The sequence below is a fragment of the Lissotriton helveticus genome, chromosome 2_1 (assembly GCF_964261635.1).
Source record: "Lissotriton helveticus chromosome 2_1, aLisHel1.1, whole genome shotgun sequence".
NCBI classification, from domain to species: Eukaryota; Metazoa; Chordata; class Amphibia; order Caudata; family Salamandridae; genus Lissotriton; species Lissotriton helveticus.
Window position 1 is genome coordinate 537,077,240 of NC_136059.1, and position 23,242 is coordinate 537,100,481.

Sequence of the window (23,242 nt, forward strand, 5' to 3'; positions counted from 1 at the left end):
AGCGGCTGTGTGTCGTTTTAAGATGCGCCTGCTGCTACAGGTGCACGGTGACTAGATCTACCATCAAAGCCCCCTTCGGGCTCCCCAGGGTCCCACAGGTGGTGGGAACAGGCAGCGTACGGGGGGGAGGGCGAGCACCTCACGTATCAGACTGACACGCCGAGCAGGAAGGAGATCCTCTGGGAAACACCACCGGAAAGCGTTAAATCCCCAGAACTGACTGACGACAGCGGAAGTGAAATGCGGCCAGAGCCTGGCTGGGCGTCTCGCGCATCAGCCCGAGTGTTTGTTTGTCTTCTCGGGCAGGAGGGCGGCGCGGAGGGGCGGGACGAGGAGCCGAGGCACAGGCGGAGGGGCCGGCGCTGAGTGTCCGGGCATGCTGCGGAGTATAAGCTGCCGGGGACTGCCAACTGCCCTGCAGTAGGACCTTCTAGAGACCCCATACTTCCTGGGATTGAACAGCCGACGCTATTGTGAGACCAGCGAGAAGCTCCCTATTGCTAACGCTTGGAGGTGCCGAGGGACAGACTGCTCTGGTAGCAGCCGGGACCGCCTGCCCTTCAGCTGCCCGGGGCTGCACTCCGGGGAGGCTCCGTAGCCGCTTCAGTGGAGCTGGGCTGTGCTGTACTCCGGCAGCATGTCTGTGCCGTGCTGCGTGGGACAGGTAAGGAGAGACCGTGCTGCTGCTGCTGTGTTTGTAAACAACACGCGTGGACAGCTTGGAGTGGCTGAGCAGGCGCTGTTTGCATTGCCCGATGCTAGAGCCCGGTGTGCCATATGAATCTCGTTTGCAATGTATTGTGTGGGGGTTGGCAAGCAGCGCGGTTAAGCCTAGATTTGGGTAGCCCAGACTCGACTGGAAAGTTGGCAGCCTCGTCCGCAGACGAAAGGCCCCGCTCTAGGAGGCGCCGCAGGTGCAGCACCTGCAGCTGTGCATGGATATTCCAAGAGGCAGCAACCAGCGTCCCCCCCACAGGCGCCTGCCTGCCTGCGCAGGGAAGGTGAAGCCATCTCACGCCTCTTCTCAAATGCGTCGCTTCCCAGTACCCGTTTAAACAAAGGTCGTGGAAATGTCACAAGACCCCCCCCACTCTTTTGTCACTCCTTATCCTAGGGTTGTCTCCCTTACATTGTAGATCGTGTGTGCCTTAAAGCAGCGCCATCTTCTGTAGCGCTCTGCCCAGGCATGCAAGTGTATTGCTTTGTAGAATGCATCTGATATCCGTAAGCAGCTGCTGGCCACGAGGGCCACAGGCTCGGACCCCCTGCATTGTCGCCCTCTTTCAGCTTCGGGAACCAAGCTCGCAGCACGATGCGTAAAATCACGCGGAGAGCCGAGAATTCACAGGTACAACTGGCGCTTTGTTGTTGTTTTTGAACTGCAGTTGCGCTGGGAAGCTGTCTACCCGGATTATAGTTGAGCCTTTCGGAGCCCCTGGCCGTTGTAGTCATCCACGATGATGCAGTGGGATTGCTTTAAAAAGCTTGTTTCAAGATCACTCATGCTTTGTCACGTAACACGCATGTACGTGTTTTGCTGCTGTGGCACCACCAGGCACTCTATTTATCGGTGACAAACAGTCTTCAAAGATTCTGACGAAAGGCCACATTGTCACTGCCGTAGAAGCTATAATTAATTCCTAAAACGAGACGGTCCATGCGACTAAATTCTAAACATTTACAGTCTTTTAAGCGACCATGTTTTGTTCCTTGTTTTGTTCCTTGCTGATAATGTATGTCCTTTGACAATATTAAATCACTTTACCTTTCCTTTACATTCTGTATTTGGAGAGTTAAAATGCAGAACACACTAGAAGTTTTATCTGAACCCTCACTTTCTTTTAGTGATATCACAGCTTCTCCCCTCCCCCTCTACCCAAGTCTACAAAACTCCTAACTGCGTAAGTAACGCACTGTGACACCAAATTCTCCCAGGAGACCCATTACGGTTCTATCAACTTATATTTTTCATCCAGCTAATGAAACCAGATAGCCAGTTACGTCACCGCCTTAGGTTTCATCAGCAGAAGTCCTTCCATTTATTATTTTATAAAGTGTACCAGATACCTAGACACCTCGCAATGTTTTGTGTTTTTTATCCAACATATCGGTCTATAGATTAGTGCCAACGCGCAGTTTCCTTTAAACAGTAACTGTTGTACAGAGATTTGCATAATGCCTATTGCCATAAGTATGGCCTCGCAGCAATCTCATAGTTCTAGACCTCGTCTAGACTAACAACTGCTTGATAAAATGCACGTTATGTCTGGATTGTGCTGACCAAAACATAATTCTTCAATACTTTACATGTCTCTGCCAATATCCACTGTATGGTGGTGAGTGAATCGTTCATGTCTGTTGAGTGTCTCATTCCTTCCCCCTACAGGCCCGATTTCCTTACTTCCTTACATACCCACTCCCCCCGTGTGCGCCCGATTTACAAACCCACATCTAGAAAGTAGGAAGTCTACAAATGTGGGTTTTAGTTTAAGTTGGAAGCAGATTTGTCAGTTTTGATGGATTAACAACAATCGCAGTGGGTACTCCTTAGAGGGGGGGGGGCGACTCTAGATTTCTAGTAGTTGTCTTCCTTGTCCGTACTCGGGTAGATTTGTTTCATTAAGTGGACAGTTTACCTATGTATAGCAAAAGGACATTTGCACTCTGACTTCTTGCTTATGATTTCCTTCAAGGAGTAAATATGTTTTACCTGTGAACATTCTTCCATAATACCACATTCCATTTTCTTTTTTTTTTCCCCTCAGAGAAACAGTTGCTCTGTTTTTCCGCAAGTTACTTCGAGTGTATACGTTGTAAGGCTTAGCATACACATGTTTGTGAATTACCACTCTTCTCATCAACCCTAAATTTGCAAAAATGGAAAATAGTGTTTTCCATGCTCTAAGTGCGCTACATGATCTTGATTTTAAAATTCGTAAATGCATTTTTGCACAACTAATGTGTGCTTGGATGTACAAAAAGCTAGTGCCCCCCATCCGGGCAATGATTCCTTGATGCTCACCACAGATTGATACAGCACCCACAGACAGTTACTAGTTCCTCTGTGTTGGACTGGGTCCTCTATGCACGGTCACCCCCAAACTTTTTACCTTCACGCCTCTTTTCTGAACAAGTTTTTGTTCGTTTTTAGGACTCGATTGACTTTTCTACAACTAAACAGTGCTAAAGTGCTTTTGCTGTCACCCTAAAACAGGGTACAATTAGCTTACATCTGATTGTACCAATCAATTTACTTCTAAGTTCCCTGTATTTGGTACCACAGGCACCCAGGACATGTAAATTAAATGCTAGTGGGCAGCCGCACTCATTTTGCTCCCCACTAAAAATAGTGTTTTAATTCCTGTCTCATGCCTGCCTTTGCAGCCGGTAGTGCGGATTTAAATTGTCAATTCGACCTGGCTAAATAGACCAATTACTTATGCACTGTATGCAAGCGAGGAAGATGTAGCAGCGATGAAAACAGTTTCCCTGCGCCGGCCTCTGAGAGGCACAAATGCCTCGAAACGCGTAAGGCCACGAGACTTACTGTCTGGATGGAAAGCTGCAATGTTTAAAATAAATGTTTTGTGAACAACCTGCAAGTAGTGTGCGGCCTCAAATCCGAGTACCTTTGTAGCACTATATATATATATATATATATATATATATCTCACCCTAAAGTAGACCTTAAACAGCCCATAGGGCATGATGCTTTGTATTTAAAAAGTAGAACATGTGTATTTTAAATTTTACCTGTCCTGGTAAGGATAAACACAAATTCATTTTTCACCACTGTGAGTGTAACCTCTGTCATAGGATAATATTGGGTTACCTTTTTTATTCCATTTTTATTGATATGCACTAGATAGAACACAGTGCCACACTATATACATTCGGGTACAAGTGCGATTGATGTCGAAGGCGAGTACGCAAGCAGTAGGAGAATGCAGGAAGTTGAACAGGGTCGCACTTAGTTCACGCCTTATGCATGGGCTGACGTGTCCATATTGCAACGTCATTTAGACTTGAGGAACAAACCTAGAGCTACAGAAACTAGCAACTGGAGGAAAAGCTGGTATATTCTAACGTCTTGAGCCATTCGAGTCGTAGAATGATTGTCCTAATCAGTCTTCCCATCTGGACCATCGGCGGGCCAGTGCCTCTCGGGGGGGGGGGGGGGGGGGGTTGCGTGTGAAGGCTTGATATTTCAATGTAATTGATTGCCTACCAATCAATTACATTGAGCCTGTGTTTGTAACTCTGCCTTTACCTGCTACATTGCTACAATCTGCTGTTTGACCCCCCCTGGGTCTCGCCAGAGCCCGCTTGACGCCGACTCCATCGGGTGGACGCCATTGTCCCGATATCACCAGGGACTCCACATCCCAGAAGCCCTAGCGGCGGGGGAAGCCGCAGTGACGCCTGAGAGTGCCAGGAGGCGCATAAAGGGGGCTTAGGCTCCCGCAGCTTGGGAGCCTGTGTTTGTAACGCTGCCTTTACTTGCTACAATCTGCTGTTTGACCCCCCTGGGTCTCGCCAGAGCCCGCATGATGCAGGCTCCATCGGGTGGACGCCATTGTCCCGATATCACCAGGTACTCCACATCCCAGCAGCCCTAGTGGCGGGGGAAGCCGCTGTGACGGCGGAGAGCACCAGGAGGCGCATAAAGGGGCTTGGGCTTCCGCAGCATGGGAGCCCGTGTTTGTAACTCTGCCCGTACCTGCTATATTGCTATAATCTGCTGTTTGACCCCCCTGGGTCTAGCCAGAGCACGCTTGAAGTCTGCTCCATCGGGTGATACATGTAAATAGGGGGTCCCCGCAGGAAGGGTGTATTGTACTCGCTACACATACTAACAATGCTTCAATGGCTAACAAAAACCAAGTCAAAACAGAAAATCAACAATTAAAAAAAAAAATTCAAAGGTATTGCAATTTATTTACAACACCAGACAACTACAATAATATTATTACTTCATATTAGATGAATAGCCCCAGAGGGGGAGGAAGGAAGGAAGGGGGGTGCTCAAGGGTGTGAAAGTTGAAGGAATAGGCACAGTTAATCAAGGAAACACAATTATTGATACCACAATCAATAGGGAATCAAACATTTCAAATACAAAAGCCGAAATGTATGGCCTCCATTGATAAATTAATACAAAAAGACATTCTACGGTCACAGACTGTGAAGAAAACTGTCAGGGGCATGTGCCTGATGTCCAAAAGAAAAGAGCCGTCGACGTTTCGACCCCTATCTGTAGGTTAAGTTAGATCCTTAGGCGGGGTCTTCATCAGGACATACAAGGGGGGGGTGTGGGGCAATTGTATCTGAAAAATTAAAACAGGATATCAAAATATTGAAGTGGCGAAACTAAATTAAAACCGTCGTGTTACGACGGAATAGATCAATTCAGTCACAATTACCATGTAAATTAGGCCTGGAAAGCTCTAATGCAGGAACTAGAATTGACCGCTCAAAGTAGTGGTCAATCTCAACGATACAGATTCACAACTACAGAGGAGAGAGAAAATCAGAATAGCAATCAATTTTCAAAGGGATTTTGTGCCAGATGTAATTAGACCAAAAATTCAATCTCAAGGGCAAACTTACAGCAAACTCCACTCATTCATCCGAATGGTGAGTTTATATCAGATCGCGGTTTTCACTCGCCGTCTGAAGGGTATGTCCCCCAGCATGATGGATAAGGAACGGACGCAATCTCAATAGTTATGCTGTAAGTGAGAGTTAAAATAATATCAAAGTCTAGAGGTTGACTGATGAGTCCACACTAGAGTAAGGCCAGTACTGAATAGTTGTACTTACATCTTTAGTCACAAAAGTACACCAATTTACTTGAATGGAAATTCGGCCACCACCTGCAAAAAATTTTTTTTTGCAGGCTATCACTATGCTGAATCAGTGTAATATCCAAACACAGAGAGAAAGAACGTCGTAAGTCAAGGGAAATGTTACTTACGGTCCTCGACTTCCAATTGTGAATAGAGGAAGGGCAGCTAGTTCCTAAAGCGTCAATGCAGTAGGGCGCTGTGAACAAGGGAAAATGAAACCATGTTTTTCTTTCAGCCGCAAAGATATACATACTTAGTCCATACCATCCACAACAGCCCAAACATAGCAAAGGGGCCGAGGGACGAGTTACTCACATTACTCCAAATTGGAAAAACAGCACGGCAGACACTCCGCAGCCGGCACGGTTTGAAAAGGCAAATCTAAGATCAGGCAAAGGCTCCGTGATGGTAACGCTGTGTGGAACAACAAAAACAAAACACGGGACAACCCGTCATTTTCTATTCAAAAGTGACCTCTCGTAGAGAGCTTCTATCTAATAATAGCCGGCAAACGTGCACAATGCTACTTACATTCAATCCAATTATCGAGGCACCGCTCACGACACACCAAGTGAACTCCGCCGCCGATACTACGCGGAGTTTAAAATGTGTAATCACGTGGCCTATCCCGTGCTCGAAAGTGAAGAGTTACTTCACAGACATTCGGGAAAAAGATTGGAAGAGGTGTAAGTATCAGAAAAGGTTGTGTATGCATCCATCGGGTGGACGCCATTGTCCCGATATCACCAGGGACTCCACATCCCAGCAGCCCTAGCGGTGGGGTAAGCCGCAATGACGCCGGAGAGCACCAGGAGGCGCATAAAGGGGGCTTGGACTCCCGCTACGCAGGCGTGCCTGGGCGAAGCCCGGGCAAAGGGCGGGCCCGTCAGAGGCAGGGCTGGGCCATCCCTCTAAGTTGTTGGACTGAGTATGGTACTTTGTTTTATATTCTATTCTATTTTCATGCTCTTGTAACACTTTTTGAATTTGTACTGGTTAAACCATGAGTAAGGGCAATTCTGTGAAAGGTAGGTCTGTGGCAGGGACCTTAAATGCCTTCCTGTTGAGGGCAGAATCTGTCCTCGTTCATGAAATCCAGCTCACAGAGCGAAGATTGTCTCTTGAACCCCCCCTCCTCAGAGCAGACTCTCCTAGACTCCCACATTCACGGTACCAAGTACAGTACGCAATAATGAGACTCCCCCAGTATCAATTAGTACCCCAGTACAAGCTGTGATAGATTCAGCAAGGAACACTGTCTCCTTAACATCTCCTGAACACAGCCTTACTGGGTTAAAAGTTACAACTAGAGGGCAAAAGGCGAAATGTAAACGCAAGTATGCACAAAATGTTGAATCCTCACCAAAAATTGTCAAAGAAAAAGGTAACAATATTACAAAGCATCGTAAAGTCGCTACAAGCTCACTGGGCAGGAAAGGGAAATCGGTTGAAGGTGTATGTGAAACCACGAGATCCTAGTAAGCTCCACTAAGCACAATGAAATAGGCAAGCCTGAGTATGTCACGGAGGATGAGAACTTTCGGGGCAGACTAGAGACATTGATGTCGACCCTTCTGGAACCCATTCATTTAAAAATCACTAATATAGAAGCCCGGCTAGTAAAAGTGGAAGAGTTGGTGCATAGTACACACCAATCGGTACAGACAGCTGCCACTAATACAATAGTACGCTCGTTACACTGCGAAGGCGAAAGATCATGCTGCAGGTCCACCTTCCAATCTTGTAACCGCTGGGCAAATGATGCGTAAGGATGTTATTATTACATCAAATCTTAACAACCCCGCTTGTACAGTAAGCGGAGTAACTACAGGGGGGACGGAAGGTGGAAGCAATGATGTAGCTGTAAACGGTACAAATCAAAAGGGCCACAGAGAGAATTTCTACAACCCATCACAAAACTTAAATTTACCCCCAGAAGCCACCCCCGTACACTGTTGTTCTGGCAAACGTTCCACCATTAGCACCCAACGTATTTGAACACTGGTCAACCCTAAGGAATAAGTCACTTCACTTCCTTACCACTAGGACCGGCCTGAAGAACCCCTTCTTCTCGGACTTTAAAATCGTTCGAAGGATCGGGTGGGTCGGTACATCTCCCAAGTCACTAAGGGGAGACTGTGTTGTCATCACGCTTGTACGCACTATCATTGACAGGGGTTGCAAATGGCCTGTTAAACCCCATGATATAAATATACTACCCCTAGGATATTTTTACCGCCTCTTAGAACCTGCAATAAACTCGGGTCCCCAATGTTTAGTAGAAAATTACCTGGGAACTAGGCAGCCAAGATATTATATACCACCATATAATCGTTTCGAGGTTTTAAGTGGCCTGGAAGATAACGATTGACTTCACTTTGAGATTTGTGCAAAATCCAATTATGTTACGGGTTGGCATGATACTCGTGATAAACCGAGTTATGGGAGTGAGAGGGTTCAAGGGCTTAGTGACTCTAGCAATGAGATTTTAAATAGAGTTCAGGTTGCTTCTAATGATTCTTTTCAATTGGCACATGTTAACACGGTCCGATCAGAGGGCGCAAATCCCCCTTGTATTCACTCGACTATTGTCGAACCCTCACTCTGCCATATTGTTTCTTGGAATATTGCTGGAACCCGATTGAAACTAAATACTCAATTATGGTGGGATTTTATTTTTACAATTTGAGGTTCTTTGCTTCCAGGAGACTTGGACCAAGGAAGCGATCCATCTAAATGGGTACAGGACTTCTCACATCCCAGCAGTTGAAGGTCGGAGCGGGAGAGCTAAGGGTGGTTTGTGTGTGTATCTATCCAACCGTATGAACCTAAAACAGATAACTGAGTTCGCCAGTGATGATTATTATCAATTACTTGTGCTGGATTTGGATTCAATGTTTTCTATAACCTTGGTCAATTTTTACAACAATATTCCCCCAGGTTTAGTGTGTAGCGTTATTAAGAATATGTTCCAATCACTGATTCTCCTAGGCAAAAGTAAAAGGAGAGATATGTTACTTTTGGTGGGGATTTTTAATTGTACGCTGTGTGAAAATGCTGAAGACAATCTATGTGGAGCATTGTGTGAAGAAGGTGCATGTTCTTCACATTTTAGTCATACTGCTTTGGGGAACAGTTAAATGAATGAATTAATAGTTTTGACCTTGGTTTTGCTAATGAATTGTGCTCATCACCAGCTCCCTTGCCGCCTACATTTAACGGTAGGGGTTGCTGTTCCACCATTGATTATGTGTTGGCTTCTAGCAATCTTGCACACAGCCTCTATTCTTTCTATGTCTCTGATAATTCACTAAGTGATCATTTTCATCTCTGTTTAACTGTCACATTGCCATCCAAGAAAACTTTAGGGACTAATAACTGTGATCGATTATTAGAGAACTTAGCTATTGGAAGCACAAATGGTTATTCCCTGCGATGGGCTATAGTAGATCAAACAGAGATGCTTAAAGGAAGGAGGCTTGGGAGGCTTTGCACTTAGCTTCAGTAACCAATGACAGTGCAGGCTTCTGGAAGGTAATTAGAACACCATTCCTATCTAAGGAAAATGGCCCTACAATTGAGATAGCTATTACGGAGAATCAATGGATTAAACACTTTGCTCAGGTATATGAAGGAGATGAATCTCCAGTGGAGGCCCGAGATATAAACCATCCTCCTCATTCTAAGGATTTAATGTTTACCTTAGAGGAAGTAGAGAAGGCCTTACATGTCAGTCAGGGCAGTAAGGCTCCTGGCCCAGATGGGGTCCCCATAGATATATTTAAGTCGATCATACCTCTATGGGGGCCTCTTCTTGTGCAGGTGCTTAATGCGAGTTGTAACACCGTTTTTTTACCCACTTAGGTAGAGTCCACCATTGAGCTTATCTTCAAAAAGGGGATAGGCATGACCCGGGATGTTACAGATCAATCTCCTTGTTAGATGCCATTACGAAGGTAGCAGGCCGGGTTATATTGGAACGTCTTCTGGACTGGGCCGATAAACTCTATTTTATCTGATTGGCAATATGGCTTTCGGGGTGGTTTGGGGACAGTAGAACAGGGTGTGAACCTTTCCTTGTTGATGGGGAAATACACGAGGGCTAAGAGAGGGAACTTGTTTTTAGCTTTTGTGGACCTCTCAGCTGCATTTGACTGTGTGGTCCACTCTAAACTATGGAAATTGCTGGGAGATCTGGGGGTTGATGTGAATATTATTTATTTTCTTAAGCGTTTTTACAGTGACGCTGAGGCACGTGTGCGCTATGGCTGAAAGGGCGAGCGTTCAGCTGCATTCCCGATCAGGAGTGGAGTCAGGCAGGGTTGTGTCCTGGCTCCATTCCTTTTTAATTTGTATATAAATGGGCTCGAGGAAGCCTTGTGCAAAGATAATCAAGATTTTCCTCAAGTAGTTAGCCGTCCAATCCCAGCCCTCTTGTATGCGGACGATGCCGTGCTGATGTCACCCACACAGGTTGGCCTACAGCGCGTTGTGGATAGTTTTACCCTTTTCATGAAAGACCTGGGATTAAGGGTAAACTCTTCAAAAACTTTTATTATGCGCTGTGGCAGAGGTTCTAAGACAAATGGAGACATCTTTATTGCAGGACAAAAGATTGAGGCTACTAAAAAATTCTCTTTCTTGGGTATCTTTTTCTCCCAGAGCGATTCCTGGCTACAAACTGTAGCAGCAAAAAAACTGGGTCTTTTATGCACTACACCTGCCCTTACTACCTTTGCCATGAAATTGGGTAAAAGACCTCCTGAGGAACTTATTAAAATATGTAAGGCAAAGTGTGTCTCTGCAGCTCTTTATGGGAGTGGGGTATGGAGGTTTGCCGACCACACCCCTATCCAGACAGTTGAAAACTCGTTTTTTAAAATACATCTTAGCCGTTCCAAGTGGCACCTCCGAATGTATTTGTCATGCAGAACTCGGTCTTCCGTTTATCTCTGATTCAATTAGATTAGAGCCTGTGCTATTGTGGCACAGGCTATGGAGGAAAGAGGAAACCAAACTGAATATAGATATTATTTTAGACATTTTGAAATTGGAAGGAGTAATGAGGATTCCCTGGCTGAGATATGTTTATCATTTTTTTTTAAGGATCTCGGCCATTTTTAACTACTTTTAACATTCATCCCTATTTATCCTTTGTTCCCTGTGCTTACGATAGGTTTTTATTAACTCGCTTTAGGCTGGGGATCTTTCAGAGACTAGTCACTTTCCCCGCTTTGAATGACTGGTTGCGAGATCTCCAGCCCTGTCCCTGTGATAATATTCCCCCCCAAACTACGATTCATGTTGTTTTATTTAGTAACATTTTTTCCACTGTCAGGCGGCTGTTGTTGGTACCTATACTAAAACAGTCTGGGTTACGCCAATGTCGCCATGCTCTACTGTCATTACAACTTTTAGGTAATGAAACTAGTGTTCTAAGAATCATAGCCTTTCTGAAAAAAGTTTTTCATCTTAGGAAACTTATGTTTACCTGAATGCTCTTTGCACAGTAACAATGGCCCTCTTCTTTTTAATAATGTAATACCGTACCATTAAATATGATTCTATGTAATGTTTATTAATTTTTTTACATGAAATTGCTTATGTATTTATAATTGTGTGCTTTTATGATTGCTATTTAACAATCGAATAAAGCCTTTCTTGAACTTGATTGCCTACCCTCTCCCACTGAGTGCAGTTTATGGAGTAGTGAGTGTTGTGGCGGGTCGGGCCATGGATTTCTGAAATTCCACCTTCTGTAAGCCATAATGTTCATGAAGCCCCTGGAAAGATGGCAACTTTTTCGCTGAGGGAGTGTTTCTAAGTGTTGACACCATCCTCCTTCCATACATCCAGGTGTCTGCCAATCATTCTATCCTTCCCCAGGAGTAGACTCTTGTGTGGGATTAGCTGGGTGTGGGGCCACACAGTGTTGACTCCCAGAAAGGCCCTCTGAAAGCCATAGTGGCCAGTGCGGAGGAGTGGGTAGGAGACTCATCTGGCAGCCCGGGAGGAGCAGTGGTAATGAAAGGCCCTTGCAAACCTCTGCCCTAGGTATGCCAGTCTCGTCCATGTGATGTCAGTAGGCCACCTATTCCAGTTGGGCGTCCAGCTAGTAGAGCATGAAATTCGTGGGACTGAGCTGGACAACCTTCCCCAGAGCACATCTTTACATAGTGAGCTGTGATCAGAGGAAGTTTTACTGAGGTATGTCGCTGTGTAGTTTGTGTTGCAAAACATATGTATATTATACCACGAGTATTCTTTGGTACAAACAACAGTGCTCACTTCTACGTGCCAATAAGTTTTATTGTGCAAGACCACCCATACACAATAAAAGTAGTTTGGAATGAGTAATCACTATGGAGGTGTGTTCTGGTCTTTGTTGCAAAAGACGCTGTATGGATGTTGTGTTGGGCAGTTTGGTTCCATCAGCTCTGCGCTAGTCCTGACATGGCAAATGTTCTGGCCCCCAAGCTATAGAGGACAGTCTTATGTCTATATTGCTTTTCTCTAACCTTGGTGACATGACATATAGTGCTTTATAAAAGTGCTAAATAAATGCATAAATAGAACAATGCCTGTATACTACACCTGTGAACTAAAAATAGCTTGTACATAGTAAATGTGGAGATAAGAGTTCGTAAGCTATAAAAACAAACAGGATTCCATTAGATGCTTTTTCAAAAAGATTTAGAATTTTTAAAATCGGACAGTTTTAATAGTTCCTTGCATTTTAGTGTTCATTCAACCATGTGTTTATGGTAAAGCTTTATTAATGATACATTGGAAACTGCAGTATATCTTGATCAGTGCTCTGTATGGTACTTGGGCGAAGTCATAACTCCCTTTAGGAACAACATTGTGTAATCTAATGTAATGAAAAGCCCTCTCTAGAATATGATGCACAGAGAAACAAAGGCAATTTGTTTTTTATTTAATCTGGACTGCTGATAGGGACCTGTGAGAAAAGCTTTACAGATAATAGACAGCCTCAAGACTTCACTCTCTCCCATTCAAGTGCCATAGTGGGGAGAAATAGTGGTCTCCTCTGCTGCTGTTCACAAAGTAGATTAAAACTTTGCCTCTGTGGCAGTAATTCTTCCCATCCCCCAGCTGGAGGCAAATAAATTGCTGAATGCAGGCCAGAAAGCAAGAACCAGTTCTCCTGTGTACATGTAGCAGCGACGGCACAGAAAGGCACGTCATGAATGCTTCTTGGAAATCGAGTTTTCTAGGCATAAGTGAAGGGTGGTTTCTTTTTTCTTCTTTTACTGTGGCAGGCTTGCTAAAAATAGTTTTCATTGTGCCCCCTGACCAATTTCTCGATTAAAAGGCGATTTGAGAAATGGCGAACAGCTGGGTGGTCTGCATATAGTTTGTGCGATCTGAGAAGAATGAGTATTTGCTAACGTTGGGTTACCTTATTACATTTTTATAAGTGCTAACTTTTGATTGGGAGCGGGTAGAAATATCATGTTTGGGCTCAAATGAATTGTAATTTAAAATCCTCTTTAATAGTAAAGTTGGATTTTAGATAACAATTTTGAAAATGCAACTTTGAGTAAGTTGTCATTTTCCTGTCTTAAACTTTTTTGCAAAGTTACAGGAGTTTTCAGCTGCCTGGGCCTATTAATTGCCCCCCTTAAAGAATGCTGGCCCTAGACAGTTAACAATAGGAACTGGGTGTAGCTGGGAGACAGACATACCTCCTGCCAAGGTGAGGGGTGAAACTATTTCCTGCCTCACTTACATTTAAAAGGACTACCTCTAGCATATTTATTCAACACAAAGAGGTATCTAGGAGTCTAAAAAGTGAGATCAGATCACACAGCTGTTGACGTGACAACTAAAGAGAAGGGTGGTAGCTATGTTAACTAATGACACCACGTGATGAAAGAACACCTCATTCACGTGAAGTACACACTTAGGGTGAGAATTTTCCCATCAGTTGTCTAACTGTACCGCCCTATTTACATCATTTGGGTTCTCCTTACCCAGGAGTCCGTGCATTCACAGTCATGTGCGATGAAAAGGTGACTGTGAGAGTAAGAAGACCCACTGTTTTAATCTAGTGAGCGGAAGCAGTATAACAAGACAACGGAAAAAAGCAGTGCAAGGAAGTGTTTAAGTGAGAATATAAAATTAAGTGAGACTGAGTAGAAGAAAACTTATTTTAATATTTTCTCTCAGCTCCCTAAGTCTAAAAGAATGTGAATGACAGATTTAACAAAATATCTGCTCAGCGAGTGGTCTCTTGATAATGGCTACTCCAGCTGGTCTAATCTCAGAACTGTACAGAAAACCCGTGGCCAGAAATGCTCTTCTCAACTACGAGAGCTGTCATCCGAGAGCATTGAGAAACAACCTGCCCTTCGGACAGTTCCTTAGGTTAAAAAGAAATTGCTCTACTAAAGAGGCTTTTGAGACCCATTCAGTTAGGTTGTCTGAACAACTACGTGAGAAGAATTACCCATCTACAATCTAAGAAAAGGGCGTTCAATAATAATCGTGAAGCTCTCTTGGATCTGACCGTCCCAAAAGAGAAGTCCGACATACTTCCATACTAGATCTAATCAGGTTCAAAAGATCATAAAAAACATTGGTCAATTCTGAACACCAGCGGGGACACACTGCCTTTACCACTCTTCGCTTTTAAGAGAGGGCAAAATATAAAAGATCAATTGGTGCACACCCGGCCAATAAACAGGATCACCCGACAGGTGGGGACGCTCTGGGATCTCCCACCTGTACAGGGCCACCATCCCTGTGGAAACTGCTCTGTATGTCCACAGACAATTAAATCTACCACAGTGGACATAGGTACAGGCAGGCCGTGGCAACAGATAAAGTTCACAAACTGTAACAGTGAGAATACCATCTATCTGATCACGTGCCCATGTTCCAAAAGGTATGTGGGAATGACCACTAGAAAGACACGCACGCGCATTTGTGAGCATAAAAGTACAGTCCGTTGCCGCAAACAAGCGACTCGGCTGACAGCCCATTTCCTTGAGGTAGGACATGGCCCAAATGATTTTACGTGGACGATACTTGAACAACCAACCATTCCAGAACACTGTCCCGATGTCAGCAAATTTCTGTTCAAGAAAGAGCAGAAATGGGTGTATAAGCTTAATAGTGATAAGGAGGGCCTTAATGAGCCCATTCCTTGGATGTCACTATGATCTGCCTAGATATGGTAGTGTTGAGTTTTGTAAAACCTAGAATAAGTGACATGTTGCAACCTGAATTGTCAACTCTTGCAACACATGCACCATTGGGAGTGACAAACTGGATATATCCTGATGAGATTCTAATATGTCACTGGAGTTGACATCGTAGGTTTTCATCTAACTTAGCGTTTCCACAAGGATAATCCGAGCTGATCAACCCCAGAGGTCGATATAACTATGATTTTTATTATTGGTCTGACCAGCCCTGAATATTGGTTACAACCGGAATTGTCAACTCTTGCAACACCCGCACGATTGGGAGTGACAAACTGAATATATATCCTGATGAGATTCTAATATGTCACTGGAGCTAACGTCGTATAATCTAATTTAGCGTTTACACGTGGAGAATCTGAGCTGATCAACCTTAGAGGTCGATATGAATACGATTCTCATTATTGGTCTGACCAGCCCCCAATATTGGTTTACATAAGGCGGATCAGCCCCTAATACTGGTTCACATGAAGCGGACAACCTTCCAGGATTAAAAACGCAAATCAATAAATAGCAAATTGTAATTTTCAATTTTTGATTTAACTGGTTGATATGCAGTAGGAACATCTACCGATGAATAAACACATATTACATCGTAGACGAGGTTTAAAGTAAGCTTCTCGTCTGGCTAAGGGTCCCGGGACTACATTACCCAGCATTCGTGAGGTGATCACGTGAGCGCATTGTAGTCATGCGTCATTAAAAGGCCGCCGCCTCTGCCGTTCGGTGCCTCCCCAAGTCCAGCGCAGAGGGACGCCAGGAGACCCCCACGGAGAGGTAAGGATCCCTCACTCCGCATACACCGGCGCGAAAGCAGGGAACGCGTAAACAATTGGGCATAGAAGCCCTTTGCACTTCTGAATTACTTAATGCAGCGTACATCGGCGCGGAAGCAGGGAACGCCTAAACGCCCAAACAATCGGGCATAGAAGCCCCTTGTCCTCCTTAATTACTTGAGGCAGCGGAGTAACGTACATTGCCTTCCGCTTTAGTGACAGCACATAAGTGCACTTTTCCGTTGTAACAACGAAGTGTAGCGGAGTTATGTACATCGTTTTCTTCCATGCCAGCGATCTCCTAAAGGGGTGGATTTGCCATTTAATAACTTTGCAATGTGCATCTCTAGATATTGCCAGTTATAGTGTGGCGATTTAATTATCAGGGGCAACATTAAGCTAGACATTTGTAATGGTGTCACAAATTTGATATAAGCATGCGGTATAACCATCAACTAATATACGCATGAAATATTATGCTCACTGACAATTTGAAACAAGGGCCAGCAGAACAGTTCTCTTGCAGCTATCATGCAGCGCAATAGGATGTTCTGTGATAGTATTGACAACTATGGCCTTCAGCGTCATTTTAGGTACCCTAAGGGAGTAACAGAGAGAGCTTATGTATATATATGTTTTTTCTAAACAGAGCGGTGCTCCTCATTTACCTGAGCTGCAGCCAGGTGAGGTGAGGCGCGAACCCCACACTAATTGGGTGAGTGCGAATATGTCATGTAAATGTGTCTTGACAAGTCGCTGCAATAACACTATTCACTCGTGTATTGCTAGTCAAATTCAAATAAGCTTTATTCGATATTTCATAAAATATCATACAAGCATACAATTACAGAAATAATTTAGAACAAACAATTTGATCAATTCATTAAAATAAGTAAATAGAAATGGAAAAGTATATCGGAGAAATCATTACCATTTAAAAAGCAAGATCAGGAGAACCAATCTTAGCATGATTAAAAGTTAATTAAAAAAAGAAGAAATCTAAAAAACAGCATATTTAGGTAGAAAACCAGGGTACATGTTTACATGATACTAATTTACATAAACATTTTGCTGCCGGTTTCTCATAACTAGAGCTGTTGTAATAGGGGTAAGAAAGTTGATAATTGATAGAATCCCTTCCTAACAAGTAATTACGTGGGGCTATTGATCTTGGTGAGGGGATGGGTGGGGAACTCTGGTAGAAATCATGCAGATCCCAAACGGAAATGGAGCCATCTTTTTCATGGGGTTTGCAGGATCGTAAGTAGGGGACTGTCTGTCTGTCCTTAAATTTAACTAAAATTAGGTCCCCGGGAATTTCTTTGGCTGATGACCCTTCTGACGCTCAAGATGCCACCGTTTTTATTGGGTGGGAGGGGTCTATTTTTTGATAGCCAAAACCGGACTTTGTGATATAGGTCCTGGTGGCTTTCAGGTTTCCCGTGGGCAAGTGGAGGTACTCCTGCAAGAACAAGCACAAAGGGTGCTGCTTCTGGGGGCAAATTTATGCAAGCTGCTCTCTTAGGTTCTGCTCTAGTAGTAGAGGAGTTAGGTAACCCAGGTTTACAAGGAATATTCAGAGTAGATGAAGATATTCTCTTAGGAGGTCGCACTGATGTATGGGCGATTTTAGTACTTTCAGTTGGGACAGTTTTTGTGATGAAAGGCACTTTGGGGACCGTAGGAGGAGTGGGACAAATAGATATAGCAGATGAAGAAGAATTGGCTTTAATAATAGCCTCTAGGCTTGTCAACCTATCCCCTAAGATGTTAATTTGGTCAAGCAGGGGTGATAGCACAGATCTTAACATCGATTCAAAGTGGGGCAATAGTGGTAGGTAGGAGGATGCTACTTCACTCTCCAATGTTCCAGTGTGCGCCTTGGATGGGGTTGAATTAATAACAGGCGATGGGGAATCAGTACAGTTTGTTTCGTTGTGCTTCCTTTTTACACAGTGACCCTGTGTAAGTCCAATAATTTGGCTGCTATCCTCCTTCGGTGATCGGGATGTCTCACAATGTTTATCCGCACAGGGGTCGATAGTAGGGTCTTTTACGGGGGAAGGGGCTATAACTGGGATAAAATTTGTCCCGCATAAGGCATTTAATTCCTCCCAATAAGATACTTTTTCTGTCCTGGCAGAGGGTTGTGGGAGGGTTTGAATTGGGTCTAGGAGTTGACGGCAGTCATCGGAATCTGTGTCTCTAATGGTGAGGAGAGTCAGATGGCTCTGGGTGGACATGTCCAATTCCTGGTCCGGGCGATGTTTTTGGAAGAAGATGGGATAGGCCCCCTTGGAAGTCATACTGTATGTGGTGTGTTGAAATTGATAAAACAGGATGGCCTTAAATCTTCAACAAACGAGAATGGACACTGTACCTTATTTGGTTGAAATCCCAAGGGGTCTGGCCCGTCCCCGTCCTTCTCGTGCCGCTGAGGGCCGTAGAGGGCCCGCCCTTTGCCCGGGCTTAGCCCGGCGGTCCCGCGCGCGTCCCGCGGGGACAGGAGGTGTTCCGCTGTTTGTAGGCACCTCCTGGCGCAGGCAGTGACGTCCCAGGTGCGCCTCTGCCACCGGGGCACCTGGGAATTGTGGTCTGGGTCTTGGTTGCTGATCCCTCACGGCGCTCGGTGGGGTGTGTGCTCCAGAGGAGGTGGAAGTGCCCCGGGAGTCTGCTAGTCCCGCTCCCGTTCAGCCACAGGTCGGAAATATCCCTAGTCATTATAGTTGTGTGTATCTGTTCATCTTTGTCTGTTGATGTGTTTTATTTAATTCTTCTATAGATTGTGGTGGAGCATCAGTACCTGACGATCAGGTGATATGTTTTTTTTTTTATTTCTTCACAAGAATTCCCAGCAGTAGCACGAACTAGGTCCTGACGAATGCATAGGCAATTCAGTATATGCAGAAACATGTTAGACCACTCGCTGAGCAGATATTTTGTTAAATCTGTCATTCACATTCTTTTAGACTTAGGGAGCTGAGAGAAAATATTAAAATAAGTTTTCTTCTACTCAGTCTCACTTAATTTTATATTCTCACTTAAACACTTCCTTGCACTGCTTTTTTCCGTTGTCTTGTTATACTGCTTCCGCTCACTAGATTAAAACGGTGGGTCTTCTTACTCTCACAGTCACCTTTTCATCCCACATGACTGTGAATGCACGGACTCCTGGGTAAGGAGAACCCAAATGATGTAAATAGGGCGGTACAGTTAGACAACTGATGGGAAAATTCTCACCCTAAGTGTGTACTTCACGTGAATGAGGTGTTCTTTCATCACGTGGTGTCATTAGTTAACATAGCTACCACCCTTCTCTTTAGTTGTCACGTCAACAGCTGTGTGTGATCTGATCTCACTTTTTAGACTCCTAGATACCTCTTTGTGTTGAATCAGTTAGGTAGGGGCATGTGTCTAGTATGAGTCGGTAAACAAGCCCTGAGACCCCCTTCTATGTAGTCTGTGTATTCTACCTCTAGCATACTCACAAAGGAACTTGACACTAGCTTTTTGTCACCCTAGACCTACTAGAAACTAGGCAGGGGAAGGAATGAACTTTCCACAACAAATGTGGGGTTGACTACAAGCTTCCAGCAGTTCAAAGGGTGGCATCAGGTATAAATATTGGGGCTCTTGATTCACGCATCGGTTCACTCTTTGACCTGTGGAGGACCACAACACTGCCTTGTACTTCAGAGGCCTGCCCTGCTACTTGAGGCCTGCTTTATACCCCAGAGTACTCCGATGCTGCTACCAGAGGACTGACCTGTTGCTTGAGGCCTGTTTTGCTGCTTTAGCCCACTACTACCAGAGTAACTCCAAGGGTCAGTTGGCTGAGCTTTTTTTTCAGAGCTACTGACACACTGGCCCTGCAACCGGATCTGCCTGAGCTCTGCTGGAGTGAGTTCTGAATCCCCAGGAGGTTCTTTCCCAAGTCCTGGACCCTTGGCTGGCTCCTGTGAAATCCTGAAGTTTTGAACCCTTCGAGCTGTACTTTTGGAAGGTAACTCTTTTAGTGGGACTAACCTGGTCCCTACATGGGGGCGCTAGAGAGCCCGGTCACAAGATGGCTGCCAAACTGTGAGGCTCTGCCGGCTAGGAGCCTGGGATGCTGACTCAAAGGAAATACCTCAATTGAACTTTCATAAGTCCCTAAACTGCTGCATAAGTTGTTCTGCGTGTCACAGGCTCACATTTTGTCTAATATTCATTGCCATAGGTGACTGATGTTATGCATACAAACTTGTCTTGCATTCCGTGCGTCTTGTTTCTATTTTGGGGTACAAATCCCCTTTGCAAGGATATGCAAGACCGAGTAGTGCCTCTTACAGGTCAGTTATTGGCACAATTATCAATCAATGCCTTTGCCTAGAGACAGAACCACCTTCTTTGCCTTGCTTTACTGCAGTGTGAATACTGGAACAAATTAGGGAGGGGCCTGGTGTATCAACGGGGTTTCCTCATTCTGTGTCTGTGAGACAATGCATTAGTAGGTGTGGGCCTAGACCTTCTTTCCATTAGAATGACATTCTTGATGTCCTCATTCAGTGTGCTCAGGATCTGGAAAAGCAGCATCAGACCTCCCCTGCTGAATCACATCCCTGGGCTCCTGCCCTTGTTCAGTGCTCAGTTGCTCTCTAGCTAGACACACACTCTACAAAAACCACACATACATACATAGCATTACCTGAACAGAAAGCTGAGGCGAAACCCATAACTGTGCCACTCTAGAGTATATACAATTTGTTCCAGCTCTGTTAAGGACTTTCTGTAGTCTTTCCAAGAACCAACCTTGATGACTAAACCGAGCTTGAACACAGTCAGTAAACCACCACGGCCTGTCCCAAGAACTCAATTAAACAAGAAGGCGCTATTCTGGTTTTACTTCAATTGTTATGGCCTTTCAGTTGCATCTTTTAAAGCTGTGTTGTAGGAAAATTACGTTCATCATTTGTCCCTAAAACCTGCTCTGAAAGGCAGTTGTCTTTGCTGCAAAGTCTTCACAACTCATTGACACTTGTCCTGTCTGCTTTGTTTAGATATTTAGAACACAAAATATGTTGTCAAAGGTATGACGTTCACATTGGAGCTTTTCAGTGTTGACCCATTTTTAGGTCTAGGTTTTGACAGAACAGCTCTCAAGCAGACCTATTGCTAACAATATACATAGTGGATTTTGGGTCCGTCCCTTTCAACCATTGACCTTTTTTTAACCATGTTCTTTCAGCCTTTTTGCTTGAGGTTTCATCAACCACTCTAGGCTCAGCCCTCCAGTGGATTGGTCATCTCTCCGCTCATTCTATTGGCTTCTGAGTGCTTACATGAACTACGTGAGGGACTAGTTTACAACTTTGACCTTCGCACAGGTCTCCTTTTAGCTTCCTCCTTGTGATTTAGTCTAATGTACTAGCATTACATTAACACAGTAAAGCCAGACATGTTGGCTTTGCCAGTGCTTATTTCTGTAATAAACCCGGAATGTGCATTTTGGAGGAAAAGAACCTTTAACCACCTGGACTGGGCCACAGACTCTTGAGGCCTTTTGGTAGATGCCGTCTGACCACAGTGGCTTAAAATTAAAATAGCGAGCATTCAGTGTCAACTAAACTATCCAGCTGCTGGGTAATCGTATGAATAATCTGTCGTTTTTCTTTACCTCTCTTGACGCTAATGAAGTGCTACGTGAATGAAGAATGGTCACTTTTCATCTCCTTTTTAATCACTTTCAAATTGAAGGTCGGTGCAGAATGTTATAGACCCGTTTCCTTTGACCTTTGCCGCTGTGAATTCTTGTGTTTTTTTAAAATCTTGGAACAGTGCAGGTTGTTCTGTTATTTACTAGGCCAATATGTTTTCTGTAACGTGAATATGGTCTAATGAGTCTACGTTTGGTCGTGCCAGTAAAAGCGCCAACAGGGGCGCGTTCTTGTGCCCAGGCAACAGCTGGCGCTCTCAGGGCACCGGGAGTCGAACTCCAGCTAAATACCAGTGCAGGCGGTTTTCATTCAGTGCGCTCGGTGGCGGTGGGTAAGGGTTAATATCTTCGCCTTTCTCTTTCCAGAAAGGGCCTGGTAGGTCACATTCTTCCCTCAGTCCTGGACGATTGCTATGGAAGCTGTTTATATTGGTTTGTAGGAGAAAAATGGAAAAACCAACCAGGTTACTGCTGACGGGTGCAACGCTTGCCCTTAGTTGGTGTCTGAAAGAAAGTCAAATACCCAATTGTCGAGCTCGGGGACTCCCAGAAGGGGCTTCTTGGCAAGCTTCTACCCTTACATTGAGGGCTGACTAGGAAAGGAATCGCTGTGTGTCAAGTGGAAGTCGGCTCATTGTCTTTCAAATTAAATTACATTGGCAGTTTTTGATAGCTTCTATCTGCTTTGATGTCTCTCATTGCACACTTTTTATGAGGCTTTAACAGCCACGGGGTATTAATACCGAACCCTAAGTTGTACTTCATTGTTTTTCTACTTTCTTTAATCTTTCAGGTTCTGCTGTATTTTTTTCCTTCTTTCCCCACTTCTCGCTACAACCTCTCTCCTATCGCTCCACACCAGACAAAAAAAATGGAATTCGTGGTTTTGGCGACAGTAGAAATATCCACTCTCTGCCTCGGGTAAAATCGAGCAACTGAAATCGTCGTGAGGTAGAGGAGGGGATCGGAAAAATAAATGCAAGCGGAGTATGAGCTGTATGTAGCTGCTGGCGCCCCATACTCTAGAGAATGTGCTTTTTACTGGGAGGTAATGACCGTCTGCCGTCAGCCTGGCTGCTGCCACCATCACCGCCTATGATTAGCAGCGCTCAGTTACTGCTGATGTCATTAGCACCTCCAGAACTTATGCAGAATGCTTTGTGTGCAGAAGAAGAGAATCATTTTGTTTTATCTATGAGCATCCTTTTCTAAAATGATTAAATTGCTTTAAAATCAGGTTGTATTCAAGAGAACTGGCGTCAAACCATGCCTGCCTTTCTCCTCCTGTTGATCCATGCAGAGGACGCTGGCTGTATTGATGCAACTTTGAATGCAGCACTAGAGGTGTATTTACTGAAGATTTCAGTCCAGGACCACATATCAATCAATCAGGGGGTTTAAAGCGTGCTACTCACCCAGGAGGGTCTCAAGGTGCTGGGGGGGGGGGGTCCAATTCCGGTTCAGCGGAAGATCAAAGTATTGATGCTCTTCCTGAAGGTTTGCAGCGCATGGGAGCGTCTGATGTTGACTGGGAGTTCAGTCCAGGCTTTGACTGTGATGTAGGAAAGGCTCTTCCACCCGCTCTGGTTCTGTGGATGCGCAGAGATTTGCTAGGGTGAGGTCGGCAGAGCTTGGGTTTCTTTTGGGTACGTGGAATGAGACTCTATCGTTGAGGTATTTTTTGGTCCGATG

At 44.7% G+C, this 23,242-nt stretch overlaps 1 protein-coding gene across 1 annotated transcript in view; it reads left to right on the plus strand.

Annotated features, from left to right (window-relative positions):
* The first annotated feature begins 231 nt into the window (after positions 1-231).
* SERINC5 (serine incorporator 5) overlaps positions 232-23,242 on the plus strand; it is a 260,829-nt gene continuing 237,818 nt past the window's right edge. The window contains exon 1 of the mRNA XM_078675198.1: positions 232-664. Coding sequence (XP_078531324.1) covers positions 638-664 — 27 coding nt within the window. The 5' untranslated portion in view covers positions 232-637. The remainder of the gene's footprint in view (positions 665-23,242) is intronic.